This window comes from Anneissia japonica, unplaced genomic scaffold (assembly GCF_011630105.1).
Source record: "Anneissia japonica isolate Jap-2015-1 unplaced genomic scaffold, ASM1163010v1 scaffold5280_len750649_cov202, whole genome shotgun sequence".
NCBI classification, from domain to species: domain Eukaryota; kingdom Metazoa; phylum Echinodermata; class Crinoidea; order Comatulida; family Comatulidae; genus Anneissia; species Anneissia japonica.
The window spans coordinates 152,520-177,626 of record NW_022703058.1 but is presented as its reverse complement, the minus strand read 5'-3'; the positions used below and the strand labels follow the sequence as shown (position 1 = coordinate 177,626).

Genomic DNA, 25,107 nt, shown 5'->3' with positions numbered 1-25,107 from the left:
TATGGGAAATTATGCCGCGAAATATAAATACAGGAATCTATTTGTATGTACAGTGCACTCTCGCAATACGATGTTCGCTACAATGTTCGGTTTTCCGGAAAGATCGGTTTGTGGAACATTTCTATTGAATCCTTTCCGAATAAGGCAGGCGAGTTTAAGGGCCTAGACGCTAAAAATAGGCTTAGCATAGCCCAGGGGGCCCAGTGAATTCGGTATGACTAGCCTACGAAAAAAGTTAACATTTAACATATAATACGTACAGTACCTGTTGTTTAGCTGTAGTGCACAGCAAATTGTATTACTGTACCAATAAAATGAATGCTTTTATATTGTTTTTACATGCATTTTCGGTCGACATTTTTTTCTAAACTGTAAACAACACATTCTTTGTGGTCACGACGATGCGACTTGTTGTAAATATCAGGTCGCGCCTCCTAAACTCTTCCCGCTAATTTTTTTCATGGGGTCATGTTGCTGGGCAAAAATCCCATGTGCTTGGCTGTGGTGACGTCAGATCGCCCAAAGTTTCAAAGTGCGTGACAGCTTGCTGACAGGAACAAGCTTAGCGTAAACCAATAAATTTTTAATTAAACAAATTTATTAAAATGAATAAGAAACCCTCATGGTTTTGTTTTAGAGTAAAATCTAAAAATAAATTTAACAAATTAAAATTTCATTCTCTGCAAATTCCCTCCGTAATTAGCAATGTTTTTGGGGAATGTGAGTGTAAAATTAGCAATGTTTTTGGGGAATGTGAGTGTAATTTACATGTACTGATATATGAATCTAATGACATACCAAATCCGAATTAAACGTCTACTGAAAAAGAGCCGTCGTAAAAACAATTGCTTTGAGTTCCTTTTTCATTTCAGGTTGATTAGTCGATTTTTAAGTATTCATAGCCGATAATGCACTTTATTAAAACAATGGAAGACGTAACTTTGACTTTATCCAACTCCCTGCTTTATCTAAAATTTTACTGGAGTGTCGTTTTAATTAATAGATAATCTCCATGGCAATGCTATTGGGACTGTACGAACGGTTCATTTACAGGGCATGATTATTGCGTTATTTCGTCTGGAAATCGTTGCATTGTTTATTAACTTTTTGTCCCACGTTGCATTGTGGGATGGATACATGACATGGAAGTTTTAACTTCACGGTGTTCACACAGACTGAAATCAACTTCTCCTTGTCGCTATAACATGCGGAGAAGGTGATTTCCCTCTGTACGTCTAGCCATGGATTCCTCTAATGGTCTAGGCTAGTGCGTGATGTTCATCGGTTCGCCTTGAATGACTGAGACCGAGGCTGTTAGTAGCGGACATTAACATGACAATAAACAGAAAATAGCGATCTTGTTGACATTATCTGTGTGAAATATTTTGTAAAGACATCGTTAAGAGGTGAATGATTAAAGCTTTAGGTATTTCGTCATTCTTTCATTGACATTTTAACTGGTCACACGGACTTGTTATTGGGATAATTAACAGGTCCGCCATGCATTTTACTAGCCATTGGCCGGCGGACCAGCGTTATTTCGAACCCTGCACAGTTAGCAGGTTGTGCCATTGCTTCTGTTTCATGATGTGGGGCACCATCCCACTTGCATGGCAGTGAAAAGGTGCTTGCTCTGCAGTCAGTTCAGAGCCAGTTTAGCCATTCCAGGGTTAGTTTTCCCAGTTGGCTTAAGGTTAGGCCTAAGTCTGTTGTGCAGCGGAGGAAGAAGTTTTGTAAGTGTTAGTGCTGGCTGCAGCAAATATCTATCATAGTATTGTTTGAAGGTTTGCATGGCGAAGTAATAGCAAATTAAATATCTATCATGTGAACTTTTCGCAAGTGATGAGAAGGTGTTGCTGTGTGGGGTGAATGAAAGCCTACAGCTAGCACATAATAGGCATGTAAACATGTATTAAACTGTTAACCCATTCTTAGGTTATATCATCTGGGTTATTATAGATACTCAATGTGTGATTCAACTTTACAGTATGGTGTTGAATGTCCATTCCCCATTATTGAACATTAAATGACAAATGACCATCATCATGACATTGGTTAGTGCCAAGAGTGTCAAATACAATGCAAATACAACCCCAGACTTGATAGCGCAACATTTTGAACTTCGAATAATTTTTATTGAAGTAGGCATACATAGTATCTAAAATTAATGAAAATTGTTGATTTTAAACAGAACAATTTATACAACATTAGAAGCACAATAGCTAAATTGAGTTGATTAACTTGTCAAAGTATTGGAATCAGGTCAATCAGCAAGCCCAAACGAGGCACTTTCCAGTATAGCCAGATATAGTACAAGCCAGAGAGGATGGGGCGTTTGTTTTTATGACATTGGAAACTGTCGATTTGCCATACCGGTAATTACTGTAGGCCTAGTGTCTTGATTCTGCAGCTAAATTTAGAAAATGAGAGGCTATGATGTGATCAATGCAGCTTGTTCCATGGTATTGATAATTCCCCTTCCCAGCTTATGACAAACCCATATCACTTGTGAATAGCATCACTAGCATTTTCAGATAAACATTGAGAATATACATTAACCTTTACTACACCCAATAGTGTATTACAGTTGAAACCCTATTTAATCAGTTATTCTTTGATGTCATCTCCTTGGTCCAAAGTAACTGAAATAAATTATTTATCTCGGCTTTATTATCACATTTGAAGAAAATGGATAGCAGTTTTTGCTAAGTAAAATTGATAATCCTTGCTAAGTATTTTAGTAAATAAATTTATTCTGTAGTTGTTTCGATATGAAATCTACATTTTGTTAACTTTTTTCATTTTGTTTTTTTAAATTAAAATTTAGTGGCTGACGTTTAGCCTACATGTTGCCATGTTGCGCATTGTAAAGCATTTTGTTGGACAGTGCCAAATGCAGCAATGATATATCCTTTTCTACGGTAGTAATTTAATATACTTAACCAAGCTATTTTGTGACTAAACTTTAGAAATGAAAATATAAATAAACAGCCTGTTAACTATCTGATTATGTGCAGTACATCACAATAATTATTCATTCATTCATTTCACTTTTATTGCCAAATTCCAAAAACATATACAAAAAGAATTCACAAGGTAATAGGAGGTTAAAATAAAAGATTTTTCTTGTCAAGTTTAACCCCCTTTACAATAGTAAATATATATTTAATAAAAAAAATTACTTTACATAAGAAAAGCTAATTAAGTTCATAAAAAATAATAGTAATAGTAATAATAATAATACTAATAATCAATAATAATAATAGTAGTAATAATAATAATAATAATAGGCTAAAAATAATAATAATAATAAGTATAATAATTATGATGTTTACCTATTTACTTATGCAGTGAATACATCTTATATCATTCTTGATTACCATGCTTTGCTCTTGTTTGGGTGAGACTTTTTCTGTACCTTGTTTAGCAAAATTATTTTTTTAAAGATCGTCCGAAGAGGGTGGAAAAAAATTAATATAAGATTTTGTTTTCTTATTTTATTTAGCAAATAGTTTTGCCAAAAACATCCAGACGAAGGATAAAATTAAAATAAAATGGATAAAATGAAAATAAAATGTTATTGTTGAATGTAAATAGAGTAGTAAAAAAATGGTTAAATATTAGAAAGAAATGCACAGTACATACCTTACTTTTGGAGTTTTCAAGGTAGCATAATAAAATAAAGAAAAACTCCTATATTTCCAGTTTTTGTGGCAGCGGGTGCGCTAATTGGCCAAAAATAAAATTTTACTTTTTATGCGAAATCATCAATGTTGGCGGCCTCGGATTCACGAACAAGGTATAATAAAAGTCTTACCTTGCATCTTGCCATAATTCTTATGGTGCTCTTAGTACTACAGGTAATATAATGGGCATATTATAATATAAGATTAAACATTATTATTGTCATTTTAAACTCAGATCTTGGCCAAGAAATAAATACAAAATTTAGTGAATTTTCCTATATTATATTGTATGCTCGATTCTTCCAATAACTACATATTTTCATTTTCAATAAAAAAGAATATCTACTATTGTATTTTCTAATAATTTTAGAATGCTGTCTAGCAATGAAACTTGCACAATTTTCTGGACTTAAATCAGCCCATAGAAGCATAGTTTGTTCAGTCTTTTAGTCGCGCATGGAGTCTGACCTTAGGTTGACCTCAAACTATAAATTACAACAATTTCCCATTTACGACCACTGCTTGTTTCGGATGTACTGTCGAGCCACTGCCCATTCTGTACACAAGGGCCGCAGATATGTCTGTACAATGTTATATTTGTATTTATTTGCATCGTTAAATGCATTTGAACATTATTTCAGGTACTGGTGAAAGTGGTAAAAGCACATTCATCAAACAGATGAGAATAATCCACGGCAAAGGATACAATGAAGACGATAGGAAAGATTTTATTCACTTGGTATATCAGAATATTTTCACAGCCATACATGCTCTCATCCGGGCAATGGAAAGGCTCAGGATTCCATACGTAGACAAATCAAATGAGGTAAGGAAAATCTTTACTTCTTCATGTTCACTGTTGTTTAGGTCATGTAAGAAACTAAAATTCAATGACAACTAAAAATACTACACCTCTTTAGTCTAAGTTGCATAGACCCTTAACAGTTTCCATAGTAAAGTATGTATTTATTGAAAACTGGGAGGTTTTTTTAATAAACTTTTATTATATTTTGAAAATAAACATTTTAATTTTTCTTATGTGTAATGCAATTGTCAAAGGTAAAATTCACTTAAAAAATACAGGTTAGTCAATATGCAAGATGTAGCATATGACAGCTCCTAGTATGTAACAAAATAAATATTGAAAAGTTACATGTTAGTGATGTAGTGTGGTATCAGTATTTCAATCAATATTATTGCATTATCTACCAACATTCCTAGCATGTTCAAATAACAAATGAAATGATTAAAGATAAACTAAATTAACAAAGAAACATATCACACCCTACCATGCTGATAACGATTATTTTTGCGGATAAGATTATATAAATGTAATGAGATAAAGTGCACATTTCACCAAGGGTGATGGATGTAGCCAGGCAACAAAAGAAGCATTTTTGTGTTGTTTAAGGGGGCTATTTATTTAATTTTTGTCAATGCTGGGATGCCCTCAAAGTGATTAAGTTCACTACTGGTTTCCCCCGGGTATTAATTTGACTTCTTTTTTGTACTGTATTACTTGTTCATAATTATTTGTTGTAAATATTTACCGGAATAAATAAATGAAATAAATGAAAATGAGGGACTTGCATAACATAACACTATATTAATTTTGCCTACATCCTGCCTAAACTGTATACAGTATTATTGTATGCCAAATAATTTTTCTAGCATAAGCTGAAGAAAGCACGCACTTTATGGCAATACATAAATTAAAAATTTATCTTGGCCTCCGTCATCATAAAAATACTGCTCTGATGAGCTGATTTAAGCCTACAAAATACCTTTTTTTTATTGATTGTACTGAGAAACCAGCCTTAAGTTAGCAGAGCACTGCCCTGTTTGTGCCTGAAGGGGATTTATTTTCTAAAACTTCTTCAAGATTTGATTTGAGCTTAAATTTATGACTAGACTTGGAGCGTTTTGGAAGAGACGCTTATGGTGCACGTATTACACGCTTAGTTTTCCGTAAATTACGCCTCCTGCTGGTTTAACAAATGTACATACGGCTAAAGTCCGATTTTGTTCAAAAGTAAATGTTTGTGGTACAATGTTGTGTTAATTTCAGAAGCAATACTTGTAATATGAGCTGGGAAAAAATATTGTAAACCCAACCCTATTTTAAAGAAATGTTACGGTCTGTTGCATAGATCAATACAACAAGTTTTTTGTTTTGTTGTTTTGTTTTTTTGTTGACTTCATTACCATTACAATTATGTGTTCAGAAAGCTCATTGAACCAGATCACCTAGAAGTGATTTCTTCCAAGTAGAACTAGAACAGTATTACTCAATAAGTTACTTGAAGGAAGGTAAATTTACCTACTTGCCTACTATATTCGGCTTTAAATCGTACGATCGATCCACTGATTAATCTCAGATAAGAAAGTGTAATACATACTCCAGGTATTGAAATGCACGCCCTCTTGTTGGGATTCAGTATTAATTTGACACACTTACCATTGCATAGCATATTTTAATGCTGTTTACCAAATAAAAGTTTCTCACTCACTATGAACTAAGTATGTTGTCTTTGTAAAATTATAAATTTCATTTTTGTTTTTTGGGCAGATTTTTTTCTCCGAAGTTTTGTTACTATACCACAAAAGGACTTCTTCCAGAGAATATAGCTCCTTGGAAGCTAATATTATGTTTAGCACAGATTTTGCTGTCAGTAGCGGCTATTACAATTTTTTGTGGACTCCTTTCAGATACCATTCTACACCTCAGCTACACAACACTCCTAAATAATTGTTTCAGTTCCACAAATACCATGAACCATGGAGTGGCATTATTGAATAGTAGCTGCTTTTTCGCATATCTTATCACATGGTTCAATAGGTTTAAAACTTTTAGGTATAACAGAAAAAATATATTGCATACCTTTGCCAAAGTCTGTTTTATTGTTGAATTATTGGAATGGTTATACACAAAAGCTGAATAATTATTATACCTTTGGATCAAGGTTATGTGTAGTTTAAATTTAAATCCTTTTCAAATTTTTTGCCTTGGTAGCCCTTTTTGACAAACATATGACACTTAAATATAAACAATATTTTTTATAATTAAGTTATTAATCAAATTTAACAATTCCCATTCTTCTAACAAAAAATTCGCTGTGTTCATAGATACTATAACTCAGTTTACAAATAAAGAACTTTTACAGTATTGAGGTAAATTATATCTTTGGACTTGCGTAGGTTTACTTATTATAATTGTATTTGTTTTTTAAGTCCATAATTTCTCTAATCTCGAACATCCCCCTAATGTTTATACAACACCTTCAAATATAAAATGTAAAAAGTGGTGATAGTAGATTTATAAAGATAAATAAAGTAGATGGTTGGCACAGTATTCCAGAGATAATGCTATAAAAGCAATGAATTTTATACTGACCTTTTATTCTCACTGCACAATAGTAAAAATTCAGCCAACCTTTCTCACAGTGTTGACATCTTGGTTGATCCTGGAGTAGATTTTTTTTAGCAGTCAGTTATACTTCTTACCTGGATAAACCAACAAATTGGCTATTCTTTCTCACACAAGAGAGCACCCCTCGAAAAATAATACAATGTCAGTCGACTCCTGGCGCCAAGCACAAGCTCACGCAGGCTGCGAAACAGCAGGTGCCGGAACCGCGGCAGCGGCAAAGCATCAGAGGTCAACACTTCCGCATCTACTGAAGCCGGAGCCCCCGACAAACGATTGGCCAGCCAGGCTTGGACAACCGCAAATTGAGATTGAGCCCATCATTCAATCCCGACATTCTGATTTGCCGGTCAGGGTGAACTGCACAGCAAAATGAATCCACGTAGCAAACAGAGAGCAGGATGCAGTAAATCCAAAACTTAAATCGTCAAAAATCGAAATCGTCAATATATAAATCCAAAAAGATTGGAAATCCTTAGACGAGGTGTCACTTTCGTGTCTTGAAAAAAATGAGGAAGTTGCATGGTGATGGGGCCCCTTGTGCTTGGCACTAGGAGTCAACTGTTCTATTATTTCTCAAGGGTGTTCTCTTGTTTTAGAAAGAATAGACAATTTGTCGGTTTATCTAGGTAAGTATCCACTCATAGACTGCCAACATACCATTGATTTGTGTAATTTCTTTGAATCTGAGAAATATATCTGGGTCCATGAAAATGTTTATTTTACTGGCATTTTTGACAGTATGCTCAGTAAGATTAATGTTAATATATGTATGTCTTATACATTGTTACTTTCAGGAGAAATCAAATTATGTTAGGCAAACAGATCCAGAAACAATACGGTCTTTTGAACCACCTTTTGTTGAATACATAGCTAGTATATGGAATGATTCAGGAGTACAAGAATGCTATGACAGAAGACGAGAGTATCAGCTATCAGATTCAGCTAAATAGTAAGTATTGTTGAAAGCACCAACAACTCAAACACAAATTTATAAATATTTCCTTGGACAGACACTGGGCTGCAAATTCTATTTCCAGTGACCCACCCCACTTTTAAAACACACGTTGTTCAGTCAATGTTAACCTAGCTTGATTAGCGAGAGAGCAGCTTAGCTCATTTGGCTAAACATGTAGCCAGTGTGTGTGAGCTTAGTTGTGGAGATTCTTCTAGGTCTTTAGTTACTAGTTCAATTCCATCCAGCTGTTCTCCTTGTGTTTCAGCTAGAAGGCTGAAATATGTGTTTCAGCTAGAAGGCTGAAATATGTGTTTCAGCTAGAAGGCTGAAATACAAGTTATGATAGTGCACCGTTTATCGGATGAGACATCTAAGCCATTTGGTCCCATGTGCAATATGGTCTATTTTTTTTTTAAAGAATGCAATGTGTTTAACTTTAGAAAAGAGTAGTTGATTGTCTTACAATTCACTAAAAGGACCTCTGTGGAAACATTTCTTTGGACTTGGTAGGTTATTATTGGTGCGGTTCACACTAAAAAATAATCCTATTCTATCATCTTTATCATCTTGACTGAGGTGATGTAATGTACTCCCAGTAACTAAATTCTGGAAATTGAATTTGAATTTCAATTTTGCCACGACTTGGTCACTTTGCTACATCATGCCCCCACTGGACAGTTTATTTATTGCAAAATATAATTAGTTGTTGGCAATAAATACATACTTTATTGGCCTCATTTCTTCTATTACGGTAGATGTGATACTTTTTCGGATTGGGCTACACTGAGGTCTGTTTTAGGCAGAATGGTCTTTGGTAATTAGTAGTTTGTGTTTTAAATTTCTTGACTGCTTTACTTTCCATGTAAATTTAGAGTAAATTAAAAACGAGACATTTGTGTTTGTTCATCTTGCAAAGGACTAGCAAGTCAGTCATTGCAAAGCACAGTGCAAAGAGCAGGACTAATACACCACACCATTCTTCCTTAGCATTGGTCAGGATTATAGAAAAATACCTATACTTCCTTACCATTGTTTATCATTGATAATAGTTCCAATCCCTTTTTAGTGCACTAACCTATGTCCTTTGGAAATTTGTCAGCATTTAAAAAAAACCTGCTACCCTATTTTTTTTCTACCATAGGTCAGTTCCTTTCTACTAGCCATAGGCACCAAGTGCACTCATTACTTGATGCAAGTGTAATTTACTAATTTATTGCATTTAATTAATGTGAATATTATTATTACCATCATTAAAAGTATGTTAATTTTAAAACGTTTGCAAATAAGCAAATGTAGGCCAATCTAGCAAATCCCATTTCACATACTTGATTAAGGTTAAATCAGTGGTAGAAATTAATTGATTTTTCATATGCACATTTTATAAATAAAATTTAATATAGCCTTTGAAATATATACAACTATCCATTTGGAGGGTTCCTTTGCCTAATCTATTAATTTTTTTATGCTAAAAATATAAGGTAGGTAGAAATTAAAGGCATCATTAATCATCATTATAGGTCAGCTTTGTGGTATTGATTTGCTTTCTTGTTGAAATTCATATTGTAAGAAGACAATTGATTAGTTTGCCAACAAGCCTTATTCCGCTGGTTTCTGCTTTGCAGGCTGTTTTCCTCTTGTCTATTTCTACTTCAATTGACGCACTCTTATGACGCAAGGGAAATCGCTCGTGATATTTTTAATTTTTCTGCCTCTTATTTTAGAAGCATCGACTGCGCTAACACGTTATATGTTAGTATCTCTCAAACTGCAGCTGGTTCCTCTTGCAAATGTAGGTTTTCATCTATAATACGCTATATTGTCACCAATTTCTTATTAAAAACTATAAATTTTTAGTAAGGATGGATTTTGTTAATCTTTGAAAGTAAACATGCTGTATTCTAAATTAATTGTTTAAAAATCAAATTTAAAACTTCTTCAAGTAGAATATAAATATTCAGACTGAAGCACATCTACAAAAAACTTACCTTAGTTTCTTCATCCCAAAATTTTGTAGACAAATTTAAGATATTCTCCTAACACATATTTATGTGTTTCTTTGATATTGAAAACAGCCAAATTACTCAAATCTGGCGTTTTAAAAATTTTCCCGGTTGGAGCATACAAAAGCAAATATTTTGCAGAATTTTGGCCAAATTTGTTTACATTATTTTAAATATATTTATAGTTGCCTGAAAAAGAGTAACTGTTTTGTTAGTGTTTTGAAAGCAGTTGCTGAACATTGCGCATACTGAATTCCGTCAGTGTGACATGGATATGTTGTTGTAAGTGAAAACATTATTATCCGATTAGAATTTGGCCAAATTTTGGTCAATATTGTAAAAAACAAGCAATAAAGAAATCAATCATATTACTTCCTTGTTTATAATTTTGCAGATAGTGTTTTTAATACTGAACCAGACTCCATGTTAGTATCATAAGCCCTAGTTCAGTTTTCAAGGAGGGAAAAAATCTTTGCCTGATAAAATATTTCAGTAATACTTACAAGTGTTGCCATATCATGAAACCTACCCCTAGCTTACCTAGGTTGTTCGGTGTGGAGCTGAAAGGATGCTAGATATTTATCATATAATGGCTTTTGTTATCCTGATTTTGTTTTCACATCTAATAGTAAGTTGTTAATTGCATGATGTACACAAACCCGTGTCTTGTTACTGTATGTGGTAAAAAAAATAGAGAATTTTAGGTCGTGAAGCTAAATCCTTGTTTCACATGATTGGAAACCTAGACCCCTGAAATCTGGAGACCAGCATCTACAAGTTGGTGAAACCTATAATATACCGGTATTTGAAACTGTCATGAAAATATGTACACAAATATTTTTGTGTAGACGTATTTATGATTCATATATTAGGAATAATACATTTTACACAATTTAAATTGCAAAACCAGTATTGTATCCACTGAATTCTCATACACCACCAAATATAGTAGGCTTATAGTAATATTTTAAAAAGGAAAAAAAAATACAAATCCTCAGTAGCCTACCTTTACATCTAGGTTCTTCCACTTATTACTAAACCATTTGTTTACCATGTTATGTGCTAACATGTCTCTATATTCTGTTTTTCAGCAATCTTACTGTGTTTCCTGTATTGTTAATCCAGACTCTTTAGCTATTATTATTTGTATTAACCATTAGTTATTTATCAATTACAAAAGTGAACTATGAACTTGCTCACAAAGACCATTCCCTGTATTCTAAATCCAGGCTTTTTGACTTACTATTATTTGCATGTATTGTTTATTAATTAGTAAAAATAATTTGCATTTATGTATATTTGCCAAGTGACGTGGTAACACATTCTCTGTGTTCTGTTTCTCATTCCAGCTATCTTAGTGATTTAAAACGAATTTCCCTGCCGGATTATGTGCCCACAGAACAAGATGTGTTGCGAGTAAGAGTTCCTACCACAGGCATCATTGAGTACCCATTTGACCTGGACTCTATCATATTCAGGTAATACGCCTTAATAAGTGGAGTGGTATGGTGGTTAAGGTGCTTGGCTTCTAATTGTATTGGCCTGGGTTCAATTCCTACGACAGCAGTACTTTTTCTCACGACTAAAATCAACTCCACTCCCTAAGCCTCATAAAGAGAGTTGGTTTATAGAGCATCGTCCATCCTGTAATTGGTGAGTTACTTGCTGGTAGATGCAAGTGGAATTTAAATAAAAAATTACTTTCCTAAATATGCATTATAGTTTGGATTGATGGTGGATTACTTGTCTACCTACAATACAACTATTTGGACATTTAATTATTGGGGTGGGTATCTGTCCTGGGATTTGGGGGAAAATGGTATTTATTGTACAGTGATAGTTTCTCCACTTTTAAAATCTTATTGACTTGCCTATAGTAGTATTCAATATTACATAATATATTATTAATTGAAAATGTATTTTGTAAATTTAACTTTTTCTCCTAAAATTATATGTAATAAAAGTATTAAATGTTAACAATTGTTGATTTTAAGGAGAAATTATATGTAAATTTGATTTTAATTGATTGAATAAATATAATTTAGCTTCTAATAATAGATGTTTTATGAAAATTTTGCCAAAAAAATAAAATAATTACAAAAAATATACTTTTACGCTGATCGGAATAGGAAGCCTGCTATTGAATTTTTAATATGCTTATTTATTGTCTCTACAAGGAAGTAAGTCAATATACTTGTTCCTTTTTTTATTGAATATGATATTGTGTAAATCAAATTATTGATTTACACCAGAGTGTGATATATTCTATTTTGATTATATTCCAAATTCTGTTATATTGTGTTCTTTGACTATTTGTTTGTAAATTCTTTTATAATATATGTATGTGTAATTTATGTATTACACATACATAAATTACACATACATATATTATAAATGTATGTATGTGTGTGTAATTTATGTATTTTTATTTACTTTTATTGCAATGTTAAGCTGATAACAGTCAACTCTCCCAATACCGACCACCCTCAGGACCGTCCACTTTGACCGGTTTTCCGGACAGTCTGGTTTAGAGAATGTCATGTTTGCCCACCTTTATTCCCTGTCGATACCTAAGCCTAGCTTGGCAAGGTACAGACAGGTAGACCACAGTACTCTATAATACTGACCTGAGAATGTTGTTTAACATGCATGTTACTTACGTTTTTTTTACATTATTTATATTGCAAGTTATCTTTTTTTTTTTGGTCGAAGTGTATTATGAATAAAATGTATGCAAATCAACAAATGTGTATCGTACAGTACAGGTGGAAACTATAGCAATTTTTCCCTGCGCGTAGGCTTCGTAGCTACATCGTAGCCTGATATAAACAATCGAAGCAAGGCTACGAAGCGAACCTACGAAGCAAAAGTGTTTATTTATATTTGCAGAAGGACTGCTGTAGCTTACTAAAATACACAATGTATTGCTGGGTCATTTGTCAATTTAAAGCATGGAGCTGTTTTTGCGATAAGAAAAACGTACACTTGATTTGATCAGAGTTTTCCCTTCCACTCGCTGTTGACGACAGGAACTTGTTTGTACTGCTGTATTATATTTTTAATTAATTATCCTAGGGCCTATCCTATTTTTTATTTACAATTATTTTACCTCTTTTAACTGTCAAAAAATGATATCATTAATAACAATACACACATGGGAAAAGATCCTTCATCAAGTAATATTTTGTTGTCTTGATTTATAGTACCTGTAAGATAAATAAAGGAGAGCTAACGTCCGTTGTAAAATTACCGAATGTTACATGGAAAACCAAATGGAAAATTAAACTTGGCAAATTGCCAGTTCATCTTGTCAATCCAGCAGCGGTCAGCATGTGCGCCAATCAGAACACAGTATAGAGTGTTAAAGGTTAACCTTGTGGCAAATGTTGAAAAGCTGTGGGCGACAGTGAGTAAAAAACGAAAGAAATGCGGTGCAGCATGACTAGCCTTAATTTGGCAAGGTAGTGATTTCTATAGTTCCATAGTATTGGATCGCTTTGAAAGTCCCTGCTTCAAATTACGTTAAAAGCAATGTGTTCTTTATGTAGGAATAATAATAATAATTTATACATTTATTTATTGATTTTTCATTGATATTATTAACAGTATTTGAAAGAAAAAAATGCCTACTGCCAGAACGATAAAATAAGATCAAAATGCATCAGTTGATGTGTCTGTGATGATTTATTAGAGGCATTTCGTCAATAAATCCATGTTTTAAACTGGGCGTCTGGGTTTTCAGAAGGTAATTTTATTGTTCCTGACTTGGAATTCGGGCGGAATTCAGAATTGGGAGATCCGGATTTCAGAATGGATTTTAATACAGTAAGAATAGGAATGATTTTGGGACTTCAAAAAAATGTCGGATTTTTTGTGTGAAATCCAGTTTTCTGTGTGATCGGTATTGGGAGAGTTGACTGTATTATGTTTTCATTATTTTTTTTTTAACTTCATCTAGCTTACTGTTGTTTATTCTATGTTATGAGCTGAATTTGAATAAAATGAAATATCTATGATTATGCATAAAAAAATAGTGGAGAAAATCAATGTGGCATTGATTAACCAACTTTCATAAATCTACTTTGGTATACAAAACTAAATTTTTTTCACCATCTAACTTTGCAACTTTTTTATAGGATGGTAGATGTAGGTGGTCAGAGGTCAGAGCGTCGTAAATGGATTCATTGTTTTGAGAATGTCACGTCCATCATGTTCCTTGTCGCCTTAAGTGAATATGATCAAGTATTGGTTGAATCAGACAATGAGGTTTGTGACAATATTATTTTTTTATTATATTATATTTAATTAAATTACATTATTTTTTTTCACTCAAGTTAATCTTGCAAAGCTATTACTACTATTTTCTTGCAACATACAGATTGATTCCAATGCAGTATTGGTCCTTTCTCCAAAATTCCTGTATTTATTTTTGTAAAAGGAATGGCCATGTATGGTAAAGTAGTTACTTTATTCAAAATGATTTTTAAATCTTGCAAAAATAAGTAGTAGTAAGGAATTTAAAAGCTGTAGTTGCTATGGTAGCAGGCCCTAAACATTTCAGATGACAGCTGTATTAGTAGTGGTCACATGATAGCTATAGTACGAATTGGTAAGTTGATATAGTTACATGATGATAGTCTCATCATAATCATTATGCTTATTGGGTTAAATAAAATTTTTCTATCCTATTTTGATCCCATGTTGTTAAGATATGTTTATTTGTTGATGATTGACCTACAGTAACATTTCTCAATTACGTACCCCTTGTCTGAACAGAGTTCGTAAATGAGGAAATTTGTAATTCAGAGAGTTTTTAGCATGTCAGTGTGGCGAGAGTAGGCTTATGCTACAAAGTACAGGGCAAAGCAAGTAGGCTAAGCCTTTTGCCATGGGAGCAAAATTTTGTCACGAAATATGACTTGAATTTTACTGTTTTCTGCAACAAAAATAATACTTTACAGCCAAAATTAACTGTGCACACTGTGAAGCATTCATTTGAAGTGATTTCTGAATGAAAACATGACCAAATAATAGCCAAAACAAGTGTTGTTGTTATTTTTACAAAGATCGCGAATCCCATGCGAATAGAAAAAGTGTTTTTGTAGTTAAAAACGCTCGTTCATAATGACATCATCGCCGCAAGTTGGGTTCTTAAAATCAAGAGTTTGTAAATGGAAGGTCCGTAATTGGGAGATGGTAATGTATACTATACTGTGGCTTTTTGTACTCAGTCTAGACAGTGCATGTACAGTCAGTAGGACTTTGATGATGTAATTCAATTGAATCAAACATGGGAGAAACAGTAAAATCAAATAAACAAGATACTGTATATTCCGGCGTATAAGCCACAAATCTTATACACAATTTTGACCCCAAAATTCCTAGTGAGGTCTATACACCGGCCATTAACCTACTCCTAAAAAATTCCAGATCGCAAAAAAACCATGGCAAAAGTTGTCACGTTAGGCCCTGGCTTGCAAAATTATTTACGATTTTGGAAAATAAACTGAAACTGAAACAATTAATTAGCCAAGTTTTGTTTAATAATCGTCCGATGAAGTTGAAATTTCTATATATTATAATATTTGTAAACAATGTGTTTAAAAATAATTAAAAACTTCACATTTTAGGAACAGTTTGGAGCTTAAAAATAAGTGCAGCATATATACATAAGTAATACTAAAAAGAAAACTAATACAGTAATTCGCATCCCAATTAGGGGTGCAGCTTATACATGGGTGCGGCTTATATGCATCGGAATATACATTAATTTTGATTACATTTTATTACAGTTTTTATATTTTTATGTTAGTGAGGTATGTTAATGCTAGCACAATTGCATATCTATTTTGGTTTTTTTTTTTTTTTAAACATACAACTTGCTTCACTGAATGGTGATCTTAGACATTTGTCACAAATTGTGAATACAATTTACACAAATATAAACATTATCTAACCTATTTTAACAGTGTGTATGAACAAGATTTTAGGGTTTGAATTCAAAATTGTTAGCTCTATTTACAGGCCTAAAGGTACAGTTTGATTTAATATAATAACCTTGATTAATATAAAACGTGAAAGTGAGAATCACGTAGGATGCTACTGTAAATTAGCTGGCTCTGCTTTCATCCAAACAATTGGGAAAAATAAGGACCATAGTAATCGGTTTTACAGTAGTGTCTCTATACTGATGATTGCAAAGCATTTTTGGTTTATCAACTATAGGACATATCTAGGATCCAGGGTATTTAAAATATATAGGAAACATCAAATCATTAATATAGTATTGAATAGCTTCAAAGTACACCTGCTCTCAGTGAATATGCTAATGAGGTAAGTTGACAGCTGAAAATAAAAAGGACAAGAACATAATGAATATGATGACAAATTTTGATGATGTGTGTATTTGTGTCAATGAATGCGTTTGTGATGTATTCCATATTTGCTTAACCCTTTTGTTGATGTACTTAAAGAATAATAAAATAAAAACAATATTTTTACATGGTTAGCCAATAGTAAATTGTTCATGTAAATATTTCTGCCCATTGTTCAGCTTTGGACTATTTGGACTATTTATATTTAGGGATATTTTTTTTGTTGCATTTGTTCTAAAATCTAAAGCCACTGTGTTCTTGTAGAAAGCCAAACAAATATTTTATAATAATAGTAAGGATAATTAAACAAAAATTTAACTAAACATCTGGTTGCTTCGACCTGATGATTTCTGGTGATTTAATGTCACATGCAGAGGGTGTCACCTCCCACCCCAATGGCAGCAGCCGAAAAATCACTTGCTAATCCCTTCGCCTCATGGGTTCTCAATGGCCACACGTGCCTCTCTGGCAAAACAATTCTGAATCTGCCACTGTTGGTGTTGTGTGATATGCCTGTATATCATTTTTTTCGTGTATTAATTTCTTAGTGCTAAAGGTAGCCGCACAGGTAAGTCGTTTTAAACATAGTGATGCTGTTTATCATTGACTGAATCCAACTCAGTGAGACTATTGAAAGACTTGTTTGATGTGAGGATTTATATTATGTATGTGTCTAGTGGTAATCTATCGTAAAATGTGTACTACTTAATAATTGGTCTATTTTTTAAGAAAATTGCACATAAAACAATGACATCTCAATCAAACTTATAAGACCATTGTCAAAGCAGCATTGAACATTTTATTCTGCCACGGTTATTGGTGCTAAACAAATCCATGTTGATTGATTGATTGACTAATTGAAAACAAAAATTAATACTGTAGTTATTTATTAAAGCAAAGATTGTAACTAAATGATAGAGCTAATAGATTACAAATATCAGAATTGTATTTTGATAAAAAATAAAATACAGGCACTGGGCATATTTGTGCATAGCACTGATTGTTGTTAGCCGATGTAACCTAAATTCACTTCAACTTACAGATGATTAAGACTTTAAAAAACCTGAAAAATTAAAATCAATATTTGAATTGATTATTCTTTATCTGTTAAATATTTAGAGTTATTACTTAGCTATATTTTGAAAATTAGAATGAGAAAAGAAAACGTCATTAACAATTAGCAGATTCATGTATAAATAATTCTGTTTCTATTGCTTTTGCATAAGGTAAACATTTTTGTGTTGATAGGAAAACCAACAGAAAATTAATTAGCTGTTTATCTTCAGTGGCGGTTTTCTCTTAAGTATGTTTTTAGGCATCTGATCTTACGCCGGTTTTACTCAACCTAGTAACATGATTCAAAGACCAAAATAAAGCTTATATAGTCATGTATAGAAATATATCAATAACTCATTTTTTGTACCACAGCTCAGATATACTGTAACATCATGTTGGACCTAAGTGCTTTTTGAATCAGTGCAAGTCTAGTAAATTTAATATTAGGTTGTCCTTAGTTAATGTAACAGTAAGCCCAGGTAATTTATTTTTATGGTGGGCCTAGGTAATTTAACATAAAAACCCCCATAGCCATAGGATCCATCTAAATGGAGGCCTAAAACCATTAAAGCTCCTAGGTCTACTTCTAGTCGGGCTATCCTTCCTAGTTCCTAGTTTCTATTGTGTTAAAAGACTGTCGACAACGAATCAATATTTATTTCTCAAAGTGAAGCTGTATGTCGATGTATTGATATAAATGCTTTCTTTTTTACCCTATTTTTTGTAAAGATAAATATCCAATTTCGTGTTTGGACTAATAAAAGTTTCTTGTTAATTTTGTTTGTTTCAGAATCGAATGGAGGAAAGTAAGGCGTTATTCAGGACAATCATCACCTATCCCTGGTTTCAGAATTCCTCAGTGATTTTGTTCTTGAACAAGAAGGATCTTTTAGAGGAGAAAATTATGTACTCTCATTTGGTAGATTACTTTCCAGAGTTTGATGGTAAGCCCAAGTATTTTTAAAAAGAAATGTATTTACATTATTGACAATGTATAAATAATGATTAACAAAACAAATGAGATAATAGGTCCTCTACATAGCATACCTTCAAGTATAAACCCACCTTTTCTGAGTAATTTTCATGCAAATTGATCAGTCATGTATGAAGCTACTCTGTAACTAATGGTTTGGAATTTCAATGGTTTGGAACAAAGATTGATTCAAGGTGCCTTCTATAAACAATAATGAAAATAGTTTATGCCCACACAAAGTTCTGTACACAATAATTGAACTCAATTTTACAATATACACCATTCTCTAGTCGGGCCTAGCCTATTATTTTAAAAAAATGTCGCTTGTGAATTTTAAGCAATATTTTCCTAATTAAGTGAATATATGTTTGATTATCAAAATGATTGTGTGACAAGCTGACTCTCTTTGTGGCCCATAGGTCTAGCTAGCATTATGACCGCAGGCCAGCTATTTGTCTCCATTCCTACTATTTGCATTTTCAGGTCCCAAACTATAAAACTAATTTGACCAAATTTTTTTCATGGCTTGTTGGACTTTAGTTCAATCGAGTTCGACATAATTAATTTTTGAATTTGTATAGTGGTGTGGTAATAACTTGCCTTGCAGTATACCACTGTATTTTCCTCCTTTCTTTGTAATTTTTTTAACTTATTCAACAGTTTAAATGTTTATTATTTAAATATAGTTTTCTTCTTTGTTATTAGGACGAGTCATACATAGTAATAATTAATAATAATATGTCAATTGACCTTTTTGTGCTTCATGTTAACTGCCAAACATTTAATAATTATTATAGACAATTAAATTATTTCAATTTGAATTACAATTGCAGGTCCACAGCAAGATGCTAGTGCTGCAAGGGAGTTCATACTGAAGATGTTTGTGGAATTGAACCCAGACAGTGACAAGATCATCTATTCCCATTTCACTTGTGCAACAGACACAGAAAATATTAGGTTTGTGTTTGCCGCCGTCAAGGATACCATCTTACAACTTAATCTGAAGGAGTACAACCTGGTGTAGCCTGTCAACAGACACAAGCCTTGTACACACCTCAGCAGGGCAGTCGGTGTTCGCCGCTCTGTCTCCTGACATTCAAGTGCTGTTAGTAGACGTTTTTTTTGTGTACATGATTTCTGGGTTCCAGATATGACGTATCACTGGGATGTGAAGCAGATGCAGTCTTTATTGATACTGATACTGTCAGCTGCAGTCAACTTGCTGGCCAAGGCCAACACCAAATTCCTGCATGTTTTTCCCAATTGGTGACTGAATGAAGTGGAAGTTAAAAGCAGCAAGGAATTTGACTGCTTCATGTACACAAGCAATTTTGTAAGTTTTTGAAGAACAGTATGTAAGCATGTAATGTGACTAGTTTGCCATACATTTGAGACGAAAGTCAACCATAGTTCCAGTGTTGTTACAGCCTATCTCAATCATGCACAACCTGCCAATTTATGAGATTGCGAAGTGTAGAAGGCATTTGCCTTAATTTCAATACCGTATGTCTTCAAATTTAGAACCATTCAGTGTAACTTATGGTAGTGATGCGGTTTGTGACCGAAAGTTGGTTTTGTTGGAATGTGAGTTTTGCTGGTAGTTAACTGTATTGGTTTTTATACGGCCAACAAAAAGTACATACGTACAATCTCATTTTGACCTCTTGTTCTAGAGAGACCGTACTTCACTACAGCGCTGTTGAAACTGGTGTGTTATTGAAAAAAAAAAACCATAACATCGTTTCAACTGCTTTAACAAGTAGATCCTGTTTTCTTTTTCTTTTTGTGTGTGTATTTTATTAACAAAACAAGTAAAATAATGTTAAAGATTAATTTGGGCAATTGAGTATAAGGTAAACTAGTAGCATATGTCATTATATTATTGAGTTATTAATAAAATCATGTTAAGGGTTAATGCTAGTGTCTTACATACTGTAAGTACCAATATCTATACTGATTTTATATTGAAAACACATTGTGTAGAATCCTATGTAGAAATTGTGTAATCAATGGTGCAAGCAATATAGACTTGTGTCTGGTTAATTTATATTGTAAGTTTGGTGGTCTGTTTTGTGGACGTGAACGTACCTGACTGTTGTGGAACTTAGACTGTTCTAGTTGGCTACGACCAGCTGCTAGATGACTTTTAAGCAGACAAACTCTTTGACGAGCAACAATTTTAAAGGCACGATCATTTGAGCACGTATATGGACAGTGAATCCGTTGATCGTGTGCCGTACATCTTATTCTCACTGATTTGAATAACCCACCATGTATTAATGAATCGTGTTTTTAGACAAATATGTATTTCGGACAGTTTTACTTGATGAACTCGCAATGGACCAAATTGGAAATTAATTTGGATGCAAACATGCCATCAAGACTTCATGATTATTTTATTTGCAATTTTACATGAAATTTTAATAATTATACTGTATGGCGTGACCTAGCTATATGTATGTATAGATGTATATATACATATGCAGCTATATATGCACACACCCAGCACGTTTGCACACAATTATAGATTATAAACTGTTGAAATATTGTTCACACTGAATGGTGGACTGTTCCATTTTACTGGAAGGTGAGGCTAAAATGTGACAGGCGGCCATTGGTGATCTTTTTTTCAGCATTGCACTTTGAACATAAAAGTTTTGTTTGTTTATAATACAACTCCTCCATAGAATACCCACTCCTGTGATCTTTGAACACCAAATGAGCATATCTTTTTTTGTTGTTTTACAACAATGGCCTAGGCTACCAAATTCCTTTATGCTAAATCTGCCATACAAACCACCTAGTAGCACTCAGAAGTATAAACAATTCAGGCTGGGAAGCTCTTGTCTACATTCTGTGAGTGTAGATTGCAATTTTCTTCATGTATTCGTTCTATTTCCTGCTCTCTGGTATCATAAAAGCTATCAAGGGACTGGGATTCAATGGGGGAGTAACGATCCATCGTAGGAGTTTGGACATGCTATGATATTCCTCCTGGTTTAAATCCTGGAAGAATATCATACCTGGTAGGGATCCAACTGATGTATACTCAATTTATGGCAATACCCATGAAATTTAATGTGTGTTTGTGTGTGTGAGTGTGGAAAGAGGTGTGTGTGTGTGTGCGTATGTATACATGTGTGTATTTATATACATAAATATAGGGGTTTCTATTGCTTGGATTAATTGAAACTGATATTAAATTTTAATTGGGGGTGTATTTAATGCCACCTAAGTAGATGTATTCAATAGCTGGTACAAGCAGAATCAAGATTTTACAAGTAAGATTCCTTTGTTGTGGAAAACATTCAATGAAATTGAAAACTAGAAGAAGTGGTATTGTACTAACACTTAAGTTGGACTTTTGATAGATTCCTAGAATTTCAAATTATCTACTATTTATCTAAGACATCAAGTGAGACCAGACAGTTAGCAGTCCACTAAACAGGTATTTTACTTGTATTGCATTTTTTCTATTTTGTTACCATTTCTTTGCAATTTTAATCAGATATAAGGAATTTGACTTATTTAGCTTGTTGATGGTCATATTTTAAGGTGCTGCTACTTTGTACCTGTTAGACTGTAAACAATACATTCTTTAATGAATTTTACTGGTTTTAACGAATCAGAATTTTAACTGTGATATGGACAGAAATAAATGGACTTGCCTTGGATATAATTTGAGAATAGTCCCTCGTATTAAGGAGTCGTGAACAGGTATAAATTAGAATGAATGCGACTGGTAGGACACAGTGATGTCCACATTATGAGCAATACGTGATTGAATATTAGGTTTTGTGCTGTTTTTTGAAGGCATATTGATCCACCTTGAATCAAATCTGGTGTCACGATGGCACTCACCCACCTGGTCAGCTTAGATGAAGGTAGCTCACTTTTGTGCACTGGTAGCTTATTCAAAATGCTTGCTTGTTATTTTCATTGTAATGTTATACCAATGTACATGTTACTACAGTTTGTAAGCTGTACTGTATTGGACAGTTGATTTTTTCAATGAGATTTAGGATGAACATGGGTCGAATCCTGTGTTATATAGAGAATGCATTAGGTAGCATGGACAGATCAGCATTCCCCATAGGATAACATTGACACTGCAATTTATATAGTTATTGATCTGTTTTGTTATTCGATGACTACATTGTAGGGTTTTTCTAGAACCTTATTTCACAGTGCAGTGTGGCAGCTGGTGTTATGCATTGCAATGCAGGCTGTTCACAAATCACATGATCTGAGAGCCAGTTGCATTGCAATGCAGAGTATGTACACATACCTCCACAACCAGTCATTTACTTGTATATGAATCTGGGTATTAAAGCATACCATCTATAGCATGTACAAACCAGCCGTTTCCTTCAATTTTGATGCACATTCATTTATTCTAATTTTAATCGATAATGAATGATTTCCAAATAAAAATTGAAGCTGACTTATAGAAGTGAATTTAGACAAGTGTTGGTTTTTCGTTACTGGAACCAAATTGTCTCATATGTTACAATCCTATTATGGTGTAAACTATCTCATTAGATCTTTTTCTACGTATACATTTGTTTTTGAAATTGGTAAAAATTTTATTTGAAAATTTTAAAGAAGATTCTAGGTGCTACTTACTGGCTGTTGTAAGCGATTGTAGTGGTGGTAGCAGATTTCCGCTTTAGAGTATAATAAAAAAAAAAACCTTGGAAACGTTGGCACTTTAACGGCTAAATACCGCATCTGTAGCTTGTATAAGACAGCTACCTCTGCGTCGCTTACTTCGCCAGTTTGTGGGTGCTCCTGTTAGATTAATTGTATAGAGTTAACATTTCTAATTTATTGGGGTTTTTTTTCACATTGCTATTTGTAAATTATTGTTGCGAAAGTGTTTTTGACCAATTTGTCTATATTGTTACTTTAAAACATTATTATATGTATTGATTGTATGGTGTTGTATCTGAGAGTTTTCATGCTTCTGAGATGCTTCTTAGTTTCAAGCATTTTAAACTGTGTAGCAGTTGTCATGTGAATTCCCCAGTTGTCATTATTTTATTTACATTTTAACAAAATAGTATGATGGCAATAGTAATGCATATAGTTGTTTTGTATCCTGTCTCGGGCCAGTTCCATATTATTGGCTTTTTATTTGAATTTGGTGAATGAAAACGATGGGAGGGCTGGTAGCGGACATTTAATATTGGGATCATCCTAATTATCTAGCAATGTGCACTGAAATTGCAAGTGAAACCTGTATATTGCTAACCCCTTTTACTTGTAAATGAAGGCGTGTTGGTTGGCAAGGTGTAGCATCTGTGCTGGCGTGTTTGCAAGCACATGGGGGTGAAGTGTTGCGTGCTAGGCTGAATGTCACTCAACTGATTGCGATGCAGTTGGTTTAGGAGTCAAGGGAATGTCTGTCTTGGAAAGGGTAGCACTAAAAACTTTGTTGTTCGCCATGTGTTGTTAACTCTGTACATACCTTGTGTAATTTAAATGGAATATTTCTCATTCGTTGTTCAGATCACTGTGATGCTATAGTATTCCAATAGATCTGATGAAAATTTTCTCCTGTGTTCCTTGTCTCATTACTTGTGATTGAAAAGTGTACAACATCTATTCAGTAGACAATGTTTATATTAACATGGCTGGTCAATATTATACACATCAGTAAACTCACCAATTTATAATGACATTTGCAACCTTCCCTGACCTGAGGAGTATTTCTCAATATATATTTCAATAAATGATCGCACAGTCCATCATGTGAACCAATGTCCCTATCATTAGATTTGAACCTTTGACACAAAAAAGTCATAACATATTACAGCACTGGTGGGCAAAGTTCAGGCCTAAGGCGGTACGACAGTGATTTTTTTTTTTTTTTTTTTTTTTTTTTTTTGCGGTCCTCAACAATGAATTAAAAACCCTATGTGCTCAGCCCGCCAACCATCTTTGGCTAGAAAAGATTTTGTGCTTAGTAGCCCGACTGATCGTCTGTAAACAGCAATGTTGAAACTAAGCATAAAGTGATATAAAGGCAGTACATGAAGGTTTTTGGAACCAACTGGAAACAAAAGTTTAGGTGTGTCCCTCGGTGTTAAATCAAAAATTCATTTTGGCCCTCCAACCCATTTTCAAGCCCACCCCGTATGAAAGCCTGGTTTTCTTGAAATCGCTACACTGTTGCTACACTTGCTACAGCATTTCAGTGCAATCATACTGTGTAGCAGTCCCTGATGCAATCGGGAAGGCTCCCCAATTTGACCAACCAATCAGCATCACCAAAGCTGGCAGGCAGCATGTAGCAATTGTATGGAAACCAAGCTCTTTGATGGCTAATGCCAAATTGCTGGCATGAATTACATTAAAGCACTACTGTAAATTTGCTCATTTAATGTTAGTTTGTTGTTGCATAGTCATAAAGACTTGTTGATCCCGGTTAGAACAAATGTTATTCTACTGGAGTAGAGCGTTAATAGAATTTGTTGAGAATGATGTTGCTTTATTCGAAGCTTTTATTTGAGAGAAAAAAATCAATGCTTCATGGCATTTATTCGAGGGAGGCGTTCCTTCAAAGCGCGGCGTATATTCAAAGAAATATGGTATATTACTTATTGATGAATAAATTATCGAACAATATCT

At 33.6% G+C, this 25,107-nt stretch overlaps 1 protein-coding gene across 1 annotated transcript in view; it reads left to right on the top strand.

Annotated features, from left to right (window-relative positions):
• The window catches only part of LOC117104277 (guanine nucleotide-binding protein G(q) subunit alpha-like), a 34,962-nt gene extending 10,932 nt beyond the window's left edge, over nt 1-24,030 (top strand). Inside the window, exons 2-7 of the mRNA XM_033245028.1 lie at nt 4,328-4,512; nt 7,911-8,065; nt 11,421-11,549; nt 14,208-14,337; nt 18,292-18,445; nt 19,308-24,030. Coding sequence (XP_033100919.1) covers nt 4,328-4,512; nt 7,911-8,065; nt 11,421-11,549; nt 14,208-14,337; nt 18,292-18,445; nt 19,308-19,498 — 944 coding nt within the window. The 3' untranslated portion in view covers nt 19,499-24,030. The remainder of the gene's footprint in view (nt 1-4,327; nt 4,513-7,910; nt 8,066-11,420; nt 11,550-14,207; nt 14,338-18,291; nt 18,446-19,307) is intronic.
• Nucleotides 24,031-25,107: the final 1,077 nt, after the last annotated feature.